Genomic DNA, 24732 nt, shown 5'->3' with positions numbered 1-24732 from the left:
AAACAGTTGAATTTATGAGGTTGCAGTATTCACAATATTAAGTAGACAAAGAAATTGGAACATCATTTACATTTCGGCACAATGATGCCATAAATTTGATATTCAGGTATATCTTTGGTGATATTTAGGAAGTAAATATACAATAATACTTCCAGAAAATTTTATAATGATCAAAATTTGTGATAATTCAACCAAAATATCAGAAAAAAAAAAGAAGAAAGCACTGACTGAAGTCAATAGCTTTTGAACTCTTATTCCAATGTCATCCTTAGAATTACCTACCTATATAGAGTTCTGTGGTTTCCAATGGTGTATTTGGTGCATGAATGAACAACCTCTCAGAAGCTTTCTGATGATTTCTCATTTTTTTTTTGTGGTAAGATTCAGAGGTATAGTACTGCAAATATAAAACTAAAGCTGTATAGCACCGTCGCTTTTTGCAAGTCTTCACTTAGGTAAAGAATTTTATTAAAAGAAAATGATAGTTGATGATTTTGTCCATAAGACCTCAGTTTCAATTCGAATATTAAACGAAAACTCTGCTCGATGTTCAACCAAGAACTTCCTCATACAACAATTGATCCTTCAGCGTATTGTGTCGAGAGAGCTTTGAACTTATCGGCTTAAGGACTAGGGGAGGGCAAGGGATACAAATCGTAACACAAAAACAAAGAAAGACAGAGAAAGGGCATGCGAAGATTATGTGACAAATTGTATATTATTGAAAAGACAAAGATAGACGCCGAACCGAGGAAAGGGATAAAGAGCTCAGAAATGGAGGTGCAAAATAGGGTATTTAGTGAAATAAAGGGGTTGAAGTTTTCTCCCTCTGCCTACTTGTAAATATGCGGGGGAACGCATAATTATTATTTCACAACTTCTTGTAATTACTTAGGAGAAGTATTCGAAAGCAGAAGACTGGAAAGTGGGGGGCGGAAATTCATTTCACCTATGGGTGATGTAAAAGGTTATACCGTGAAATCAAATGTCAAGAACGGTGGTCTACTTTGAGCGTTGAGAGATTTGATGAATATTCAATTCCATCTTAAGAAATTAATATTTTGATTTCTTGTTCCCACAAGATTTGCGGATGACACTGTTGTCAATGTAGTCATCCACCAATTGTGCTTTTGGTGACCACGCAATGAATGGTGCATGAATGATCGCGAGGGCTTAAAAGCGCCTGACTGACTTCAGTGATTTCTTGAATATTTTTTATTTCTGCTTGAATTTTCTATGAATCTATTGATACTATCAATTTAAAATTTTGCACATAGGTTCGAATTTGTATTCTATTTATAAATAGATGCAAAGTATCAACTAAGATGTCTAAAACGCTGATGTGCTCATTTACTCTTGAAAAACCTTAAGATTGAGTGGCGACTTTTAAAGCTATCAGCCTTCTTGGAATTCAATGGTATTGGTCCCTTTCCACCTGATTTCTGCATCGTTTCTTATGGCGCTCACGTCTATCAATGTCGTTTTGAGGTTAGTTCGAAAGTAGATCGACTTTTGACAAAACAAATGAAAATTTTAAAATGATGGGTCAATTCATCGTATAGTTCCACCTTAAGGAAGAAAAGAGAAAAAGGAGTCACCGAATTGAGTTGCCAAAATTGTTTTGAATAAAAACTTATTAGTGACCACACCAGTATTTTAGACATCTTAACATCAATTTGATCGCATCTGCTGTCTAGAAGATACCTTTTTTATATTATGCTAGAATTTACTATGGTTTTGCTGAGGTAGTCAACTCAAAATACTGCACAAAAAGAGGGGTCTATATCTTTTCAGCCATCAGTTCAGAAATTCGTATGCTTAATTATACCCTAGAGACCAACGATTGATATAAGATTTTCACTATTATTCATTTTGAAGAGTTCGTCATTGCAGAAAGTCCTTATTAATTTTTTTTATGAAAATAATATACAAAAAGTCTTGTTGAAAGCTGAAAATGCAGTTCTTCTCAAACTAAAAATAAAAACATAAAAATTTATTTTTAATTCTTGCATGTGGTAGAAAAGAACATTAAATTAGATGAACTTTTGAGATTGCTTCACTCATCTTTAAAAGTGGTGGGAGTTTAATTAGTATGAACTGAAATATGTAAATAATTTTCACTTGTTTTTGCTTTGATTCTAATATGTTCCATTCAGTTCAAGATGAGTTAGTTGATTTTCTTATCGAAATGTTTTGCATGTTGTTAATTAAACTAAAAGTACCTAAATGTAATACAGATCCGACCCAAATAAATTTGGATAAGGGTCAAATCACCTGAAAATCAACTTTGAATGACATCGTATGATATATCGTTTAATTCAGCGTTAAAAGTTATTTCGAAAAGTATCATAAAATATGCAGGTCCGAATTGAAAATAATGAGGTTGAGGGTGGCCCAGGGAGTACGAAATAATTTACTGTCGAATAAAAAATTTCTGAAACATTTTCTGATAATATTTGAAATAAAGTGGGAAAAAAAGAAAAATCAAAATGACATAATTTACTTTTCCTATGATATCTCAATAACCGGCTCTGATAATCTCGATTTGTTTGAACTGCTTGACAATGCTCCTATGAATGCAACTTTTTCTTCATTTGACCGACCTTCTAACTCTTATGGTTTAAAAGTTACCAATACAATCCCATTAAAAAAGTGGCCACCCTGTATAAGAAATTTTGCAAGACTATTAAAATGGTTATTCTATGCGAAATCTCAACTCCATAGGTTTTTTGGTTATGGAAATACTCGATTTTTTTGATAATCTTAAACAAGAACAATCTAGGACATATATCCAACTGCCTAGAATATTGAGAAATTTCTAGTTTGTTAGCTTTCCAATGTGAATTTATAATAGAAAATATTAAACCATAAATGAGCTGTGGTGAATTGAAGACAGCAAAAACCACTTTTCGATCAACATCAACCAAAACCGGAATTTCCAACTGACATCATTTTAGCGGTTCATCATAGAAAAATACTGTGCCCTTACGGATCAGAATATTTCAAGCAATTCCAAGAATCATAAAACAAATGAACCATCCTCCCTCCGGCTGAGCCATTCCCGGAACGATGTAATCCTCTTACGCACATAAAACTGGAAGAAGTATATGCTCAATTGACTGTATAATAAAAAATCAAAATACACGGTTCGAATTTTAAAAGGCACATTTTCGATATCCCCCTTGCGTCGGATAAAGTAACACACCACCGATTTAGCAATAAAGCCCCCAGAATCCATAAATGGTAAAATACTGTGTTTGCTGAGCGCTCACATGTTTTGAACCCACATAAAATAATGCCGAGCTTCTCGAGTGGGGTATTCGTCATTGAGATTTCGACATCTTCAGGGGAGGAAGATGGGTAGCATGATATTTTAGTTTCATGATATTTCCAGACGTCCAGTTTGGACGTCGAAATGATAGCAGGTAATGGGATTAATCTGGTTCTGTTAACTAGTTAACTGCTTGTCCACAATCCAGAAAATTTCACTGAAATCAACCAAATTAAAATACTGCATATTTATACAAAAAAGTTTCACTCATCCAAATACTGACCATTCTAGATTTCCATATTTTATAGACAAACTTCTTCCTTCTGCCTCTTGAATGTTTTCCATTTTCTTTCACTGTAGCTTTCAACCGTTCTAATAAACTTTCTAATTATTTACTGGCATATACAGGGTGTTTCCTAAACATGCGGCAAAAATTCAGGGGGTTGTTCCTTGGACTATTTTAAGCATGTTTTGTCCTTGGATGATTTTTGAAAAACCTCTTTGTTTCGAAGATACAGGGCGAACAACATTTTTCATATTTTTAAAATTAATAATAGTTTAAATAAAAATGCGTACCGCACTGTGTTTACTAAGTAGGTACAATTTATTTTTAAATTTGTTTAACAACATTCCAATTACTAAAAACGGCCAGTTTTTTGACTAAAAATTGATAAGTGCAGAAAATGTGGAAGACTTGCGAAATCGGATCATTGCTGGGTGTAACTTAATAAGAAATGATCCTGGTGTTTTTGAAAGGGTTCGGCAGTCAATGAGGAGAAGATTGGATGCTTGTATGCTGGCTAGAGGTGGTCATTTTCAACAGTTTTTGTAGGTTGAGTTGAATTTTCATGTAATTTTTCATAATAAAATGTTATTATCTGAAATTTTGGTTCCCCTATATCTTCGAAACAAATAGGTTTTTCAAAAATCATCAAAGGACAAAATATTCTTAGAATAGTCCAAGGAACAACCCCCTGAATTTTTGCCGCATGTTTAGGAAACACCCTGTATATAGGCTGATATATGTTGATTGAACTTTATTGGATCTACTTCTTTCTCTAAAGGTGGAATAGTTTGTCTGGTTTGATCATGGAGTGTTTGAAATTAAAACCTACAATTATATGTAACAAAATGGTGGATAAATATTGTTGTTATTTTTATACGCTATTTTGTGAGATTAGTATAAATAAATTATTATTGAAAAAAATTATATCATGGGTAGATATTGCCTCAATCCTTTTAGTATTGTTTTCGAATTCCTTATTTTAACAATAGCCTAAGTCAAGAATCATGGCCCCATATTAGGATAATTTTTCTGATGCGATTTTCAAATTTTTGTATGATTGAGTTGGGATAAAAGTTACTTCGTATGTCGGGCTGTCTTTTCAACTATCAAACGTATCATACGATACATCTTTGTAAAGGGGTGAGTAAATACTGTGAACGCTTCTTTTTGAGAGTATTGCGCATGATGGGTTCAGTCGTAGACTGTCTTGTGTGTCTCAAGGAAAAGAAATTCGGCATATTTTACATTTTTACTTAGTCAAAAACCTTCGAAAGCGATAATTTTTTTTTCGATGTACCTGGTTTTTCACCATAATTTGACTCCCCCTTTAACTTTGTTACTGAAAGGGGTACCAAAAAAAGTTTTTTACAAAAGTTTCACGAAATCGACTAGTGTTTTTCAAAATGATTTCACAAAACGAAATATATACAGTATGGACAACATATTGATTGCAATTTTATTTTTTCGAATGGTATCGGTGATAGGACCGCCGCTATTCAACTTATACATAGCAGACATACCAAAGATTAATAGATGCAAAATAGTCCAGTTTGCAGATGACATCGCTATTTACTATCACAGTAGAATGCTAAAAAACTACTAGGCGGTTACAGATAATCTTGATAAACTCGTGGAATATTTAAAGAAATGAAGATTCAAAGTGAATACGAAGAAAACAGTTGCAATATATTTCAGAAGAACAACAGTAAAGAAAGAGAATGCAGGATACGTCAAAACAGAAAATCAGACGATAGAAAGGAGAGAGGAAAAAATATCTGGGAGTTATTCTAGATGAAAGAATGAACTTTAGCAAACAGCTAGAGGAAAACAGAAAAAAGTCAAGGCAATTACACGGGAGACTACCCGATGCTCAAAATTAGAAATAAACTGTCCTCAGAAAACAAGCTGAAGATAATAAAAATAGTGCTGAATCCAAGCATTACGTATGCGGGAGTAACCTGGCATAATACGAAAGACAATAAGAAATATAATTTACAAAGTACACCAAATAGATTGATCATAACAGCAGTTGGCGCCCCGTAAGCAACTTGAAAATTAAAAAAGGATTGAAAATTGAAACTATTGGGGAAATAGCTAACAAACAAAGAAGGAGACAAAAGAGACGCTGAAAGAGCATGAGAATAGGAAATTTAAAAAGAAGAAACAAATCCCAATAAAAAAAACAGATTAGAGAAAATACCTCTCTCAAAAAACCCAATAGAATAAAAAAGTTACACGCAGAAAGGAGAAAAGTCTCCCAATTAGACAACAGTAGGAAATTTGAGAAGTTATAGTAGAGGCGTGGATACTACTATTGAAAAAAATTCATTGATGGTCAACGTTCTTTAAAATCGCAGATTTTTTCTAATATATAAAATAAAATTCATAAAATACAAGTTGAAAGTTTGAAATTACTGGTCTCTTAGTTTTCAAAATGAGGCAATGAAGTGCAATCATTATGAAAACAACTAGTCAATCTGCAATGTGACAAGTCATGAAAAAATATAATAAGAGTACCTTCTTTCCAGAAATTGTCATTTATTATTTTATAGGAAAAATGTAGTATAAGTACTTTTGTCATCCCGTTTTATTTATTTTCTTCCGCGAAAAAATAACCGCATATTTAAGAAAGATTAATTTTTCTAACTATGATATAATGGTTCGAATTTTGTATCGGAACATTGCAACTGAGACCGGGGATATCGTTCCTACCAAACTTTCTTTTTCTTTCAATGGTGATTGATTTTTTTTTTATTCTGACTCCGCTATTGACACGAAAATTTTTACGGAAATTGAAGGGGTAATTTTATATATTCACGCAAAATCTCAACTTGATCGGATCGGTAAAGACAAGAATCATCGATGTTTCTTTTCCACTATTCTTCTCGAATTTTGTATTGTCTTTTCTTTACGATTCTGATGATTGGTTCAACTCAATTTTGCATCAAGCTTGAAACTTTGTTTGTTTTGTGCTCACCGAGATATTGAGTAATTTTTTTCTGTCGTCCTTTTTAATTTTCTATGTTTCTGATTGAGCTATCATCGTAAATTATCGTGTTACATCCAAAAGCAAATTTTCGTCTCTCTAGGTCCTGTAGTTTAGAAATCAACAGGAACACAAATTTTCGAACAGCCATATTTACGAAACCCCTAGTCGAATTGTACCCATTAACAAACCTAACCGCGGTATTCAAAGTCTGAACCTACCTTGAAAATTTCAGGTTTGTAGGTGTATAAGGCCCGCCGCAGGTCAGATATAATCGAATTTGAGGACAAATAATATGTCCTCTGTTATCTTAAGAAGTGAAGAAACGATCGGTTCTTGGAACGACATCTAAAAAATTTCACGTGCCTCGAGTAAATTGCCTCTTGAAATGGACCACATTTGGCTTTTGCAGTGACATTTGAATTTGACGCCCCCCTAAGGAGTCGTTTACATCACCCATCTCCTACACGACTGCTCTAGTGGTGAAAATAGCTGAGGGTCGTAGGAAGTATCGGATATGGAAGTTGTTATGACTCCCACGGTGATTGTGTCGAGAGCCAATTAATTTCCATCCTCATGGAAACTCGAAAGATGTAAATATTCGTTGAAATTATGATTGTTCTGCTGATTAAAATGTAGTTATATGTAGTTCCTGGAATTTCTGGTTGAAAAACTTCAGAACATCTGAATATTGTTATAACTTGTTAAAACTCTATTATGCTGTTCCAATTTTGGTCTAAATTTTGATCGTTCGAATATCTTCAATAGTTTGACAGAACAGAGTCAAGTATTTTCCAAAGATAGTTTTTCTGGTAATTAAATTTTATCTACTCCTATTGAATTATATATTCATTATTCAACTGCTTTTGAGCAATTAATAGTATCTATTAACAAACAGCGTGAGTTATAATAACTCACTGTAATAAATCGGAAAATATGGATCTTTGCTTCTATACTTCTCTGCTTTTATTCGATTGGCCGAAAGGGAACATTCCATTATTGTTATTGAGGGAAGGAATGTCCGAGGGAATGTCACTTTTGACGTTTTCAAATTTAGTTGATATCTAATTATTGTGAATGTTTTGCTGAAAACGATTAATTCAGATAGTGAAGATGAAATATTATATAGGAATACATTTCCAAAAGACAAACAGCTTATGTTACCATATAGAATGAATTGCGCGAAAAAATATAAAGGAGTTTGAAAAAATTTTCAAGATTGGTGTAGCAGTCAGATCATTAAGTCATTGTTTAGAGGGAATAGTTTTGGTATATTTTAATGCATTTTTATAGGCAACTATTGAGGTTTTTCAATAAAGTTCTATGTCTGTACTCAGTAATGGATTCGAGCTAGCAGAAGCTAGTTCGATTGTGATTGGTGGCACTAAGTTTCCATCTCTCTTGTACGGGATCGAGCACATATGTTTATTTCCCGTTCCTTCTGTCTATATTCTAAGTATGTATTTTTTTCTTAGTATTTATTCATATAGTCGTAGATAAAGTATAGTATTCAACTTGCGGTAATGGTCATAACTCACTTGATGAATTACAGCACTCGCCTGCGGCTCGTGCTGCAAACATCATCTGCGTGAGTTATGACCTACATTACCGCTCGTTGAATAATATACTATTATACAAATCAACATTAGAGTCGGATTCTAAAAGAAGGGGTTCATTTATAGGGACTACCATAATGAACAATTACAAATATCTGTAGATCAACCTGTGTATTTACCTGATATGACACCAGTTTTCTATGATCACTCTCCAATTGTTCCTATAAAATTTTCAACTGATTCTTCATTATTTGCTAATGGTGCTCACGAACTATGGAGTTTCTATAGTATTTTCAATTATTCCGTTAACTTTGTACATAAAGTCTTCTTGGAGTCTTACAAATGGGGACATGTGCTTCTTGTATATGTAATGCTCGGAATTACATTATCCTGTTTGCTTTTGTTTTTCATGCATAATCTGCTAGTCGGGATGAGTAAAAAAACTAGTTCATAAGTCACAATACATATGTATTGTGGAAAGTATATCGGAGACAAAAATTTCAAACAAATGGGGGACTATTACAGATCCTTGTGGTAGTCTTACTTAATATTTCTGGCAAACACCTTTTTCAATATCAATTGCCAATGAATTTCAAGTTTTCTAGATTATTTTTTTAACGTCACCACGTAGACAGCTATAGCTACCTGCTTGATATCCGAGTACCTACAGAAATATATTTGATTTGCAATTTCCCTCATTATTTCTTATATATGTTAATTCCTGAACTCGACTGTCACGCAGATAGCTATAGCTGTCTACGTGGTGAAATTAGTTGTTGCCCTGTAGTCCATAGGATCTGCCTACCAAAAACACAAATGAGGGTCTGGCTCCTGTTGTTGACTCCGTTTGTTTGTTGTTTCTCACCAAATGTTGCTCATTCCAACACTTTGTCGCCGTACTAATGAGGAATGAAATATTTCAATATTCCCCTAACAACAGATTCAAATAGGTTTATGTTTTGAAAAAAATCACTTGAATGTTAATAAAAGCTAATCAATAATAATAAGAATCAGTTTATTGAATAGTCCATTGCAACATACATACAAATTTTGTACATCCCGGATTTCAAGATTTCGTATTATCACGACTGTTCATATAAATAAAATAAACATCAAGTAAATGATTTTAATTGTTTCTCATTTGTAAACGTCAGTTTCCAAAAACACAATATTAATCAAGAAAGTTTATTTTATCAAGTCACTAACTGTAAAACTGACAGTTGACTTGCAAAATTTTTACAAGTTAGTAGTATTATTTACATTAGAAAATTTTGTTTTATCGTCATATATGTTGAAAATCATGGTACAATTGTTATTTCCAGTAACACAGATTTTTGATGATGAAAGAGTTGATACTGAAGATGATGAACCATCTGTTGACTCAGAAACTGCTGAACTCGAGGACTGCAGAACATTTGTACTCTCCTTACTACCAAATAATTTGCTAGACATTTCGATTTTTTTGTTGACCGAATCATCTACATAACTCATCGCAATTTCGGTGCCCTTCCACCCTCCTGCACGCTTTAGTGCTAAAATATTTCCACCCGAATCCGCAACCATAGTGGCTCCAGTTCTGCGAAAAGAGTGGCCGGTGTATAACTCTGGGTCTTTTAAACCTAAATATTTCGCTATTTGCTTTGGGATACCACCAATAGTGTGCTGGCCAGCATTAAGGGAAATGCACTTTCCATGTCGGTAAGTCAAAAAAAAATCTTAGGCTTTCTGTTCCAGGAGGCCGAAGATTTACATATTTTCTGTATAACATGCAAGGCTTGAAGCTGCAGCCATCATCGGTTATGGTGAATCTTCTTGTTGTTAAATTTTTTGTTTGCCGCAATGTCACAATAATGTATTTTCCCATATCTTCTACATCATTCATGTTTAAGGAGAGAATTTCGTCACATCGACAACATCCAAAAATCCCAAATATTGTTACAATTTTCGCCAGCAACCACTGGTCATCAGGAGCATGTAAAAGAAATTGTTCAGCCTCTTCTTTACTTAATACCTTGGCCTTTTTTGACGTATAACGCTCATTTTTTCGTTTCAGAAACGCTATTACCTTTTGAAATCTGCAAATGACAACTAAACGTCATATTTTTCAATAATTTTTTTAAGGAAAACAAACCTGCGAACAGGGGCATTTTCTTTCATTTCTAAGCAGCTTTTCAGCATAGACCATTTCGCCCATAAAGTATTAGGGCTAAATCTAGCTGATAGTTGATTCAAGTAGACCAACAAAACATCTTCAGTTACCCCAATCACACTATTTTTGTTTTGCCACTTTTTGAAGTCGTCGTATTCTCGCTCGTACCTTGAAGCTGATTTTGCAGGTAATAAACTTGAAGCTACACTACTGGCTGCCTCAATAATTTCTTTTGGTACATTTATTCTCGTTTTCGCCAAAACAAATGTAAAGAAAAATAAACAGACATGTTCATGGCAACGCTTCCATAGCTTACATAGACTTATGTCTATGATAGCTTACGAAATTTGAGACAAATTATTGAGATTTTTTTGGAATTTATCTAACCTTTTTACAAATGAGAGACAAATAAAATATAAAACAATACACGCAAGGTAACGGGTTTTACAGGCTCAAGGAGGTAACTGACTCGCCTGCGGCTCGTCAATTATATCCTCCATTCGCCAGTAAAAACCCTCTTACCTTGCTAGTAATGTTATATACTATTTCTCGAATTTTTAATAAAGTAATGAACTATATCTCCTTATGATATTAATGGAATGTTCAGTGTTAAAATGTGTAGAATCAATCTTATCAATGGTGTTGCATTGTTGGCCATTGAATTGAAAAATTTTTGTTGAGTAATATTAAGATTTGAATTGGTGTTATTTTTTAAAGAAGTCACAGGAAAAGTTTATCCTATAGTAAAAGTTGACTCCTAGTATGTACCAGCCGGAGTTGACTATAACTAGGTAAAATAGGTATCTATCACTGTATTGATTTCTGCAAGAAAGCGATCTGATATCTAATAATAATGGATAAGGAATGCAAAACATTAATGAATACTCATTAATAAATGGAAAATAATATACATTATTTCAGTACAAAGACATAGAAGAGTTCAAAAAAATAAAAAATCACTATTTGATTAGGAAAGTGACAAATAATGAAATGCAAATATTTATTGTAACAAGGACAACATTTGTGGTATTTCGAGTTTCAAAACATATACAGATGCACCTGAATGATACGCATTAAACGTTGCACTAACTAACATTTGTAGAATCCTTGTCCACATCCAAGAGGTTGTGAAGTAACAGCAATCCTTACTTCAATTGTTTTATCCATAGGGATTCATTTTCTTGAATAATGTTCATGGGAAATTTATGTAATTGACACCTGAAAAATAAAATTTAATTATAGTTTAGAAATTCTTGGAATTCCGAACTGGGGTCTTTTTTTGAGGAGACAACCTTCTAATATAAATGCGTTTAACTCTCACGTTTCGTTAATCTTCATATTTTTTGAGTGTTTTCAATCAATTCTAAAAACTAATTCTAAAAACCTACTGTGTAGTGTAAGTAAGTAAAAAGTCCAAAGTTCTGAATTATCCGAACAATCAGAATATATTGATAAGTGTTTAATTATTTTTTTCTTCTTGTTCTGGTTTTTCGATAATTTGAAAAGAGTTATTTGTTTTGTCATAATATGAAAACTAAATTTACGAGGCATTATCTGAGCCAAAGATTAGTTTCGATTTTTTTTTATTATAAACATTAATTATTTAAATTGTTTTTTTTTAACCTTTATCACATCCGAAATCCACAATATGCCTCATTCTGAGAAATATTTTCATAACATCTTTTTTTTATGTAGCCAGTGGAAAGCCGATCTTATATTGACACTGTACCCCCAAAAAGAAAGGGTTTATTACACCACCAAGCTCATTCAATTTGCCGCCCAAGACATGGATCCTTACTTGTCTCAACCCCTTCAGATCAAAAATAGGAGGTTTGCTCCATTCAGAGATTCAACTCTTACTTAACCACATCAGACACAGTTTACTCTTCCTAGGAGATCCAATAATAAACTCTTACTGACGTTTTAAGTAAGAGTTAACTTTGCCTTGAAAGAGTCAACTTTACTAACCATCGACTTTTTCTGTGATAAATATATCTCTTTCATTTGAAGTATAATACCTACTTATATTTGTAGGAAATCTTAGTTGAACTCTTTCTAATAAGGTTCTATTGAAATTTAGAACAAGAATGAACTGTACGGGATGAAAACGTTTCAGGAGGTTTTCCAATGATTCTCATGAAAACCCTCTTCATTTCTCCAATACCAAACATCTGAAGTTAAGAGGCATTTTAACGTCTCCCCAGAAGAAGAATTTATGGCCGATTTCCCAGAGATTCCCCAGAACTATAAACACTATTTCGAAGGACGATTTCCATTTTACTAAACCATCAATTCATGCATAGACTTCAGCTCCCCTAACATATGCAAATATTTGACGCCTCCAACATCGTGCTGCATGCTATTCCGAAAGAAAACAACAATCAGAATCACGAAAAACATACTACGGTCCGGGGAAATTGACAAGTGCATCAGTCAACATTTACAACATTGATTGCATGAAAGATTACATCCGCCCTAGTGAATGCCCAGCCTGATCGAACGCAAAGATGAGGAGTATCCAGAGGATCAACTCGCCGAAGAGGAAAGCTAAGGCAGACCGATCAAACCGTGGACTATTCCTCCTAGAAAGGCAGCGAATATTCGCTTGGTCGGCTGGGAGTTATCATATATGCACCTAAACTGAAAAGAGGAGCATTCTTAATGTAGATTGATTTACACCGAGACGCCATGAAGTGTTTGAAACGTTAATATTTTATTCTCTTTGGAGAGAGTACGGTTCACTCAGCAAACTTTGCATGGAAGTGTCGTCTGCAAAATTAGTCGGAAGATTATTATGAAATCTCGTAGTTTATGCACGGATGGATGAATTGACGTTTATGAATTTATAATGAACTCGTACCTTTTCGACAGTGAAAATGATGATTTGAATGGGATATGGAGTTTACAACCTTTGATTATTTGATTTTTGATTACCTTATATTAACCGAGATATTAACTAATATTCCAGAATTGGTCGATGAAGCGAAAATAGTTACTTAGTCAACTAATAAGCCTTCATTGGAATTCGTTTGGTAACGTTAGTATTTTCTGGAGGACCGTTTGCTCCTTTCCTTGACAGCAATACCAAAAAAAAAAACACATATTTTGCATATCCTGAATTTTTATTATAACTTTCTCTAAACTATATATACATGGCTATTTACAGGGGAAACATTAATGATACACTTGTTCAAATTATAATTATAATTAGCACCTAAGCTGTGATCATATCTAATGAAGAAAATTTTTAATTTATTTACAATTATTTACATAGATGTAAGTGCAGTAAAAAACACATATACGTCTCAGGTGAATTTAGGGTCTTGAGAGCAATAAATTCTGTAGGTCCTTCTTAAAAGTTACGTTAAAATGAGAGACAATTTTCTGTTATAATATCGATTTTTATTTCCAAGTTTGCTTACGGTATTATTACTTTTTTATTCTTCAATATATGAGAAATTCATTCAGAGTAACATTTCAGAATGATAATAAACATATGTATAAAATGGATTCGGTCCTTAATTGGCGTAAATTCATTATAAATAAACAAGATAATTTCCACAGGCTTATTTGATTGTTAGCAGTAATTGTGTCGCCACACTGTGGCTTCATCAGGCTACATTTTTGACTGAGAAGAGTACAGAGTTTTTCTGAAACTTATATATAAACAAAAATTATTGGCAGAAAAATATTCAATAGGTACCTATCATAAAGTTATATTGGACAGTTTTCCGCCTGGGATTTCCAAATTATCAAAAGAAATTCAATGAAGCAGATGAGTTTACATCTATTTGTTCGTTCAAAAGAATATTTTGGCTATTATACATATTAATTTTCTAGGGATTCTAAAAGTGTCAATCTTATTCTCTTATTTTCTGAATGGAGAATTTCAAAGTTGTGATTGAAATTGTGATTTAATTATTTTAAATGATTTGCATAAGTTGAGAACGAACTATCAAATGTATAACTCTTCTGGTGTTCGTTTACCTTTTTCCTGTAAGATCTTCCTGTCTGTTCAATATAAACATAGGGCAATCACTACAGGTTAAATTGTAGACACCGGATTTATTTTCTTTCTCAGTTTTATCTTTATTGTTTTTTATAAACGTCTCTTAATTATTTCTGGTTTTGAAAGATATTAAAAAATTAAATGTAGTCTTCATGTATTTCACAATCTTTTCAGAAATATATGTAATTTACATAAGTTAACGAAAAAAAAATAGTATCGATATTATAATTTACTGTAGGGTATGTTAGACTTAGTGCTTGCTTTCTTTGTTCATTACTCAAAATTTGATCAATAACATATGGGCTATAACCGTTATTTACCGCTATCTGTTTAATTACATTCAATTCTTTAGAAAAATTCGAATGATCTATAGGTATAATGATTAATCTATGGATCATACCATTGAATGCCGCCATTTTTTTTATTTAACGGGTGATTGGAAGTAGAATGGATGGTAAAATTTGTATGTGTAGGTTTTCTAAAAAATACTGAAACTATGAAAGTTTTAATTTCTAGTTATTATAAGATTAAGAATTTTAAGTGTGTTGTTATGTTCGATTTCAGAAGTGAATTTGATACTTGGGTGAATGTTATTGATAAGTTCTGTGTACAAAGAAAGTTGTCTATTTGTACCTTTGAAGCAACATATAATATCATCTACGTATCTATAACAATAAAGGAAATATTTTGTCATATTATTAGCATGAATTTTGGTTTCTAAGTTATTCATGAAAATTTCTGCTAGGATAGGACTTAATGTATTGATTACCCATAATCAAAACTTCATCAGACTTATAAATGGTTTTGTCAAATTGAAATTAATTTTGACTGAGGCATATTTATAAGCAATTTGAAATATCATTCATCTTAATCGGATATCTATTATTTTTAATTCAATTATCATTTTTTAGCAGATTATTTTTAATAATTAATTCTTTCATTATTTCAATGGTTTCTAATGGGGGAATGCTAGGAAATAAGTTCTGTACATCGAAAGAAACAAATTTTGACTTGTTAGGTTAATAAATATGTTTGATTTTCTCAGTCAATTCTAAACTATTTCTTATCGAGTATACTGAATGAAATTTTGTTTTTTTATACATATAATTGATATTAGAGCTCTGGATAATTAAATGCTTGGTGCTGAAATGAAGATGCTATAGGTCTAATGGGTTATTATCTTTATGAAGTTTTATCAAAGAATATAATTTGGAAATCTTTGGATCTGTGGATATCATTAAAATAAATTTGTGTATTTGTTGATTTGTGGAAAAGAGTTCATTCTTCACTGAACAACGTTTCAGAAAATCCAAATTGACTTGACATCGCTATTAAGTTGAATGTTGTGTCAGTTGAACAGTTTGATGGGTCTTTCAGAAGCCGGGGGGGTTAATGTCCATGTATATAAATAGCTTTATGAATGCTTTAAAATATAAAATTTCCCTGTATCTGAAGGTAATAATTGCGATTCTCATTCTCATATATTTCACCATTATCATCAAAATAAATTGAATATTTGTCGCTATTTTTCAACTTCTAGAATAAAGTGTCATTTGGAAATTCGTTAAATATACACCAGTTGGCTCCACAGTTACTTGCAACAAATTTTTTAGGTATTCTATGGCTTCCTTTTCATGAGATCTTTCCCACAGTATATCGTTTATGTCATGCAATTGATGAGCTCATGCAATTTAAGTGAAGAATACATTTTCATAACACTACAAAGAAAATTGATTATGGTTTACTCAAGAACCAAAAATGAATCAAAATAGAATACTCACCAAAAAGAGTCTTGAAAAGACTTGCCGGATATTTGTTCCTTTTGTGAGCGGATTATACGAAATTACTAGGTGTAAGTCTGAATTTCCTTATGGAGGACCACCTTTCAATCTCTATCTGGCTTTTTGTATAAGTTGCTATATTTGCAATCGTTTCGTCATTAACTGCACACTTTTGCTTGACAAATTCTAGTTTATCTGTAGACTCTAATATATCTTGGATAGTATATTATCTTTAATAAGTAGAAACCCTAAGTCTACAGATTCGTCCTCTGCATCATCTTCTTGTAATAGCCAAGTAAAGTCGACCATGTTGCCCAATTTCTCTAGCATTGATTTTAAATTTTTCAATTCTTGCTCAATTAACCCTTGTTTGGAGGCAGAATAGTTTTTAGATGGATATAACTCATCCGCTGTCTTCGTTATCACTTACCCTGTGTGGGAGATATTTCAGGTACATTCTTTGTCAGTAACTGATATATTATGATGTCTAAAAAGAACCACTGTTGCATCCCCCGATATGTTCAGTGTGATCTTGAAATAAAGTTACATATTAAGTAAAACCGTATAAATTTATTTGACATTGGACTTACTTCGACATGATACTCGTATGCACATCTTCCCTGATCATCATTAAATCTGCATCAAATTGCATATGTTTCACATGACCAATTTCCGAGGCATTTTCAACCTTTTATTATCATTGTCCAGGAAGTGCATGATTGAAGAAATGGTCATAACACAATCTGAAACACAAAAAAAATTCAAAGATCTATGATATTTCTGAAACATTATGATACAACATAACCTCCCCAGTAAACATTAATGCATCTCCGTTATATAGCTGAAACAGGAAAATCATAAACTTTTTCTATTTTAGTGAATATTTGATCACTCAGTACGTTAATATTATGATTTCTTTTTCGTTGTCATGAACACAAAGAATTAATTCATAATGAAAATAGTAAATCTCTGCTTGGCACCGTCAAACATGGTGATCAATAAACATTTCCTTATCAAAGAAATTTCATAGTTTATTTATCGGTAGAATTATTCGAAAAATTCAGATTTTTCCCTCTTTACGAATGCCTTCCCCAAATTTCTCTCGAATTATTTAAGAAAACTTCTGATCAACAAACTGAAAAAACTGCTCGCAGCCAGGGAAGTGAGTCCCTAGAAGAGCTCTTAGGCTCTCTTCAGAATCATTCGTAAAGTCTCCACATGGTTTCTTTATTTGGCCAATTGTGTTGAAGTGATCCTTAGATAGTACCTTCTGAAGTCTGGCTGCTGAGATTTTTTTATCTTTTCCCTCGCAGAAAATTCTCCGGGACTGCCTTCTGGTTTTCCTGACCTCTTTGTTGTAATTGGTCAAGTAAAGTCCTAGCCGTTCTCGTGAGGTTTTCAAGATGATTGTTTCACCAAGGGACGTCTCTGGAGATCGCTTTTTTTCTGAGTGGACAACTGTTTTCGAATGTTTTCTTCAGATTGTATTTCAGGCCTTTCAGTTCACACCTTTGATTGGCTACATAGAGTTTCCAGTCAGTCTTTCTGAGTATTATGCACTCAACATCAGCTGAAGCTATTGCCTCAACGTCAAATTAAATTGCCAAATGGTCTGACATGGATGGTTCGTTTGAGAGCCTTCAATTCTTGATCATTTCCGCAATAAGTGGTGTCGCCCACGTAAGATCAATGTTCCCTTTGGAACTATCGCTATCTCTATATTATTACTAAATAGAAAATAGAGCAAATAATCACCTCTATGATTTGTGTCTGTGCTACTCCATACTGTGTGGTGTGCGTGCGCATCGCAGCCCAGGATCAGTTGTAATTTTCCTTGCGGCAACAATCTATGAGGCGTTGTACTTCCTCCGGTGGCGGGCTGATGGCGTCTTCTGGAAATTAGCCTGAGCCAATAACCAGCTGCCTCTTGCTGTCCCAGTTCGCACCTCAACCAGCGCCGCAGCAAGATCCGTTGTCAGGAACTCTGTAAGTGGGAGGCAGGTTAGACATTTTCTGAATATTATGATAGCTCTTTGACTTACTAACCTATCGCAGTATATCATCTGATATAAATTGTTTGGTAAGCCTTTAACTTGGCCTCCAACAATACAGGGCTCTTGTATCAGCCCTATGTCAATATGCCTTCTAGACGTTCTCCAGCATAAGGCACTAGAGGCTGCCTTCGAGTGCTGGAGGTTTATCTGAAGGCAGGCCAGACACCTGCCCCTTATGAGGTTGGATGTCCGCTAGGCTTTTTGGAGAGGGTCGCAGATTTTACCCCTACGGGCCCCCTATTCCCACGCCTTTGCGGAACAGCCCTACTCCCAGAGCAGGTGGTTGGTTTTTAGGCCTCGGCCTTTTCAATGCCCGGAGGCTTCCCCACCTTCCCCATTTCTTCCACCTTAGGCTTTTCCGACACCGGGCCAGATGTCTCAGAGCCCTTAAGGCGAAGACTTGATTGGCCAAATCTGTAGTTAATTCGCCAGTTTAGTGCTCGAAGTCTCTCGACCGACATTCTGTCAGCCGAGATGGTGACTTCGACCATGGGTCCTGATGATCCCCTTCGCAGGACTCTCCAGCTGGAGGTTTTAAGTCCTTCATTTTGGTTCTCAACCAGCTTGAGAATTTTCTCGCTGGAGAGATTCTGGCTTTCTGGGAGATAGCCGACTAGGATTTCCGGATGAGGGAGTTCTGCCTCTTCGGCGATCCTCAAATCAGCTCCCTCCCAGGGTTTCAGTTTTGGCTGGATGCTCCTGAGCCACTCAACTGTGGCTTTATCTGAGCATGTCAGACAAAGCCAGCCTGGCTCCATAAGGGATTGCTGGAACTTAGGCTTTATAGATTCCTCTTTTCCCAGCGCCATAATTTCCTCCAAAATTGCTTCCTCGATGGCCTTCAGTTGGTCCATTTCTAGGATCACCTCTGGATACTTCTTATCCATTATGCCCACCTTCAGACCAGCAGCAACCTGACTGTAGGTGGACACAATTTGTGCAGGAGCCTTGGAAGCTCCTGAGGACTGCGAGGCTTTCGAAGCCTTATGCTTTGCACGCTCAGGCTCTTTGCCTTTAGGCGTGCTGTATTCCGACCGTTTTCTCTTGGTCCCGTGGCCAATTGTCTGCCTGGGACCAATTGGTTTGAGGGCTTCTTTCCTGGCTTCATCAGGCGCCATCCCCTTCTTTATGAGGAACTTCATCCTCTTTCTGGCAGCCCCAGAGAGTCTGTGTCTCTCGACCACCAACTTTTCGAGGCCCTTTACGCCCTCTTTATCGCTGCTCCTCAGCAGCATTTCCTCAGTGGTGAGGCCAGGACTTGCGTCCTGTTCCCCAGGCTGAATGAGGATTTGTTCTTCCTCACTGGTTGGCACATTAGGGCTGGTGCTGGGCCCTTCTTTTTCATTTACCTTGTCCATATTAGGTCCCACGAGTAGCTAGGGAATGTCAGTCACCAGAGACAGAGCCCCGCATGCCCCTGGAAGGCTTATTAAACAGAAGGTCGCCTGGTATCCGGAGTTCGCATATTCAGGACTAGATCTTCCCACTAGCCATGCAGACTTCGGCATATGCTGTTCCACCTTGTCTTGAGGAAAGTCTTTATTGTGTCTTTCATACACTCGGTTCAGGCGGTTAAGCCAAATCCCCCAGCATGTGTTCTCTGCTCGCGAGACATAACCACAGACAGCAGATTCCACATGTCGGTATATCAGACATGAGGGTGTTGGCCCCCTTACATGCCTGGCATCGTTTACCCCCGTGCAATACCCCAAGCCACGACACTACAGCAGGGTGTGGGGGGTCACACCGCATTAGTCAGTGTCAATCGATCACTGTCCAACTATCGCCACGAGGAGGCTGCGGTGGACCATGCCAGTATAGACCTTGACATGGCTGGGGTCGTCTAGGTCCCCGAGAGGCTATGATGACCATAATTCATGGTATCAGTTTGTGGCATTCTTCCCGGGACACCCTGTATATTATTTCCAACCTTAATTTAATCTCTTTGCAATATTACTCGTAGAATAATATTGCAATGAGATGAAATTAAAGTTCGAAATAATATACATACAGGGTGTCCCGTAAAGACTACGTCAAACCGAGGGATAATGTAGATCAAAGGATAACCCACCTGCTAAGACAAAATACCCATTATAACAGTCTTACCGTTTTCGAGATATTTATTTTTGAAAATAATGAATTTTTGCCCCTTTCAATAGTTTTGTCCTTACGGTTGGTACAATTTTACATCTTTTTGGTTAATTTTTTTCAGTAAAATTGTTTGTTCATGAAGTTTAGCCCATCGTAGTGGAAAAAAAATGTACCGAGCTACTGCTGCACATTACACCAATAAATTGTCTAATTTATAGTGATTTCAAAGAGGTATCACACAAGTCATTTGTTATTCAAAGAAAAAAGATATGGCTGTTTTTATCCAAATGGGTATGTTTCTGACAAAATCAAGTTTGTCAATTCTGTGAAGAAATCTTCGATATTGCATTACTTAGTGAACAATGGCAATTGTTTACGTGTGAAAATATTACTCGCATAATTATTCACCTCAACGAAATTAAATTTTGCCGGCAAATTTTGCGAAAACATCATGCAGATCCAGATTTTTTTCAATAAGATCATTTGGAACGAAGAGTCTCCCTGTACCAAGGATGGGTACATGAAGACCTAAATCCTCTGGACTTTTAATATTGAGGCCGCCTAAAAAACATAGTATACGCAATACCCATACGTGATGAAGCCGAATTGCGAATGCGTTCTCTCAATTCGGCTTCATCACGCATGGGTGTTGCGTATACTTTTTCTTTTAGGCAGCCCCAATAATAAAAATCCATAGGATTTAGGTCAGGTGAACGAGGAAGCCACAAAATTTCACCTTCTCTTCCAATCCACCGTTGGGCATAAGTTTCATTTAAATGAGCGGTAACTTCGAGTCCGTAATATGTTGGGCATCCATCATGTTGAAACCACAGACTACGTCGCAGCGCCAGTGGCACATCTTCCAATAAAATGGGCAGCGGGTTGGTTGAAAATTCCAAATAATTGTTTGCGTTCAGTGATGGCGGCAGTTCGATCGGGCCCAAAATTGCACCCTTAAATATTACAGTCCATAAATTGATCTTGAATCGATATTGTGATCTATCTTCTTTCACCTCGTGTGGTTTTATGATATGCCAGCCAAGCAAATTTTGGAGATTCATGTACAGGAAGACTCGTCGCTCCTAATGATTCTATTGAAAAAATCTGGATCTGTATGATGTTTTCGCAAAATTTGCCGGCAAAATTGAATTTCGTTGAGGTGAATAATAATGCAAGTAATATTTTGGCACGTAAACAATTGCCATTGTTCACTAAGTAATGCAATATCGAAGATTTCTTCACAAAATTGACAAACTTGATTTTGTCAGAAACGTACCAGTTGGATAAAAACAGCCATATCTTTTTCCTTTGAATAACAAATGACTTGTGTGATACCTCTTTGAAATCACTATAAAATAGACAATTTATTTGTGTAATGTGCAGCAGTAGCTCGGTACATTTTTTTTTTCACTACGATGGGCTAAACTTCATGAACAAAATAATCCACTACCAAAATTTCCAATAAAAATATTTCTCATAGCCCCCCTTTAAAATGTTCGGAGGATGTTTTTAATGTAAACGTTAAAATCATTCTTCAGCAATATTTTACTGAAAAAATTAACCAAAAGATGTAAAATTATACCAACCGTAAGGACAAAACTATTGAGGGGCAATAATTCATTATTTTCAAAAAAAAAAATATCTCGAAAACGGTAAGACTTTTATAATGGGAATTTTGTCATAGCAGGTGGGTTATCCTTTGATCTACATTCTCCCTCAGTTTGACGTGGTCTTTATGGGACACCCTGTATATTAAAGATGCTATGTTACTAATATGTTACATAAAAGATGTCGAAAAGATGAACAAGATATCTATCGAAGGTTTTAGTTAATTATTATTTAATCATTAATACGGTCAGACTTAGGAATTTCGGTTGAATATGCTAAATATAGAATAGGAGATAGCACACTTCCTTGGAGGGCTTCGGTTTTAAGACCTCTAGGAAAAGATATTAATTTGGATCGTTTGCTCTGAAGGAGCGACTTCGAAGACAGGAGAAGATGAGTTGATACATCGGTAAAGGCACTTTCTCTTCGAGTTTCGCTTCAGTTTGAAAACTCTCGTGCCATACGGTTTTAAAAGCCTTAGAAATATCGAGAAATATTGCACCAGTTACCTGATTTCATCCGAAATTGGTTGTGCATATTCCACAATTCTGGGCAGCTGATTTGTGGTGGAGTGTTTGGGACGAAATCCTAACTGTTCATCTGGGAGGATGTTCCTGAGCCTTTCCTAATTGATGACAGGTGGCTGATCATGTGGTGGTTTGGGGGAAATGTCTAGTCCTTTCCAGGCTTTGGAATAAAAATCTCCGTCACTCTCTCTCTCATACATCTAGAAAACATCTTAATTTCAGTTTTTTATTATACATTCCTGTGAAGGCTTCAAGGACGTTGAAAGCGGTGCTCAGCTTACGCGCTGTATAAAATAAATTGCCTACGTATATTTTATTTTTGCATCTCTGATTAACTATGATATTTTTAGGTTCTGTCTTATCAACGTAAAAATTCTACAACTTTTGAAGTTGACTGAATATTGAAGCATGTTTCAGAGTAGACTTTATTTGGAAAATTTCTTGAAAAATCATTATCTGCCTGTTGGCTTGTGTATCGCAAAATTATAGTTACAGACGGAATTTCTGAATTAGTTAAGGTATCAAGTAAAATAATATGAATTTAAACGTATAAATTTTCTTCATTAGCTAGTATAGTGCTGCCTCCAGAAGCCATCAGCAGTACCACTAAAATTACAAAAAGGTCAAACAGATTACATATGACAAACACAAAAACTTACTCATTATGAATTAAAAAAATAAAAATTGAAACTAAGAATAATTGAAAATTTCTTTTATTCCTAAAATAATTATTCTATTTTGACGAAATTTAGTATGTGTATCTATCAGTGGCGACGCTAGGGGGGGACCAGGGAGGCCCGCTACCCTCTAAATTTCTGCTCCCCCCTGAAATGTGACATATTAAGGCTAAAAAATTAGCAGAACTATAGTTCCGCTTTACTTTGGCCCCCCAAAAAAAATCTAGCCCCCTCTTGGCCACCTCTGTTTTCGAAAGCTGGCGTCACCACTGATATCCATTTTGGGCTGTAGATAGACCCACACAAGATTCGTTGGGATCTACTGAAAGCGAAGGTCATGTATTAATCCACAAATAAAAAGGTCTCAAAGCTACAACGATACACACCACAAAATTCACTTTTGTAGATTATGACGTTTAAAAGTTCGAATTAAACCCTGAAATACCATGGAATGAACTGAATCCATTGGAAAGTATCATTTTTTAAAATTCAAAACTTGTTTTAAAGAGAGGAAAAATTCTCTTCCCAGCGAAAATCAGCCTTTTGAGAACGGCTTTTACCTTTTTTGCATTGAAAAATAAATGGAAATTGTACATTAAAAATAAAATTTTACCTCACTTCAACTTAGTGTATTCACTTACTTCTAATCGTCAGAGCCATAATCTGTAGTAGAGCCTCGGTCAGTCGGTTTTTCTGGATGTAACGGTGTTTCGACATACACTTGAGGATTAGCTTCACTCCTAATGCGGCAGTTTTGTTTGTTGACGTAGTCATTCCACCAGAAGTGCGCTTCATCGCTAAACAAAATAAAATGGACGTAGTGCGCGATACGTATTCCGCACAGAACCATTATTTTCGAAATAAAATTGCACTTTTTGCAAGCGTTGTTCAGGCGTGAGTCTATTCATGATAAATTGCCAAACCAAACTGAGAATAAATCACTTATTAACTGTTAAATCGGTCGCCATCTCGAACAGTAATGCCAACTTAAAGTTATATACCTCGAAAAACAACACCCGTTATATGCAGTTTTATGAAAAATACATACATAATAGATAGATATGTCGGTTTGATTCAGGATATGTTAACAGCAATCATCTCAATTGATAATAATATCCCACGGAATATCTGAAAATGAATGTAATTCCACTTCTCAATTTTTAGAAATCGTTTGAGTACTTGATATTTTTAGACTCTTCCTGTATATCTTTTGGAATCATTTTTCTATAAATTGGACTTCAATCAGCTGTATGAACAATCTATGCATACCCGATTCGGTTTTTATATTCGAAAAAGCTCCTTCACAATGACCATTTGAAATTTTAAAAAAATTATCCTCAGCACCCTATACAGGGTGAGTCTTTCAACGGAATATTCCTGAGATAAAAAGAAACACTTTTTTCCTTTATTATTTTTTTCCGATTGCATTTTTTCTCACTTAGTATAGCAGGCATATTTGGATTTGGAATTTTATGTTCGAAAAAGATTAATCACATGAATAAAAAACTATATTCCGAAAATAATTTGCTCCGGTTTGCGAGATATAACTAAGAATTACATTTTTTATGGATTTTCAACAGCCTGTATCTTTCCAACCAAACCGAATCAGAAAAAATGGTGAAGGAAAAATTATTTCTTTTGACCTCAGGAATCTTCGGTTGAAATATATGTACAAGTCAAAGACTCAACCTGTATAATTTAAACGATTGAATTCAGAGCGGTGATGCACATAAGATA

At 35.0% G+C, this 24732-nt stretch overlaps 1 protein-coding gene across 3 annotated transcripts; it reads right to left on the bottom strand.

Annotated features, from left to right (window-relative positions):
• Positions 1-13367: 13367 nt before the first annotated feature.
• Positions 13368-20293, bottom strand: LOC123682631. Of its 3 annotated transcripts, XM_045621369.1 has the most exons (5): positions 18085-20293; positions 17794-18022; positions 16629-16781; positions 16039-16569; positions 13368-15975 (listed from the first exon to the last, which is right to left on the bottom strand). In XM_045621369.1, the coding sequence occupies exon 1, from the start codon at positions 19448-19450 to the stop codon at positions 18383-18385; it is 1068 nt and encodes a 355-aa protein (XP_045477325.1). In that variant the 5' UTR covers positions 19451-20293; the 3' UTR covers positions 13368-15975; positions 16039-16569; positions 16629-16781; positions 17794-18022; positions 18085-18382. The 3 variants fall into 3 exon arrangements, with proteins under 3 accessions (XP_045477325.1, XP_045477326.1, XP_045477324.1); XM_045621370.1 differs by lacking the exon at positions 13368-15975 and having other exon boundaries at positions 15989-16525; XM_045621368.1 differs by lacking the exon at positions 13368-15975 and having other exon boundaries at positions 15990-16569.
• Positions 20294-24732: the final 4439 nt, after the last annotated feature.

This window comes from Harmonia axyridis, chromosome 6 (genome assembly GCF_914767665.1).
Source record: "Harmonia axyridis chromosome 6, icHarAxyr1.1, whole genome shotgun sequence".
NCBI classification, from domain to species: domain Eukaryota; kingdom Metazoa; phylum Arthropoda; class Insecta; order Coleoptera; family Coccinellidae; genus Harmonia; species Harmonia axyridis.
This window is presented reverse-complemented; position numbering and strand designations above follow the sequence as displayed.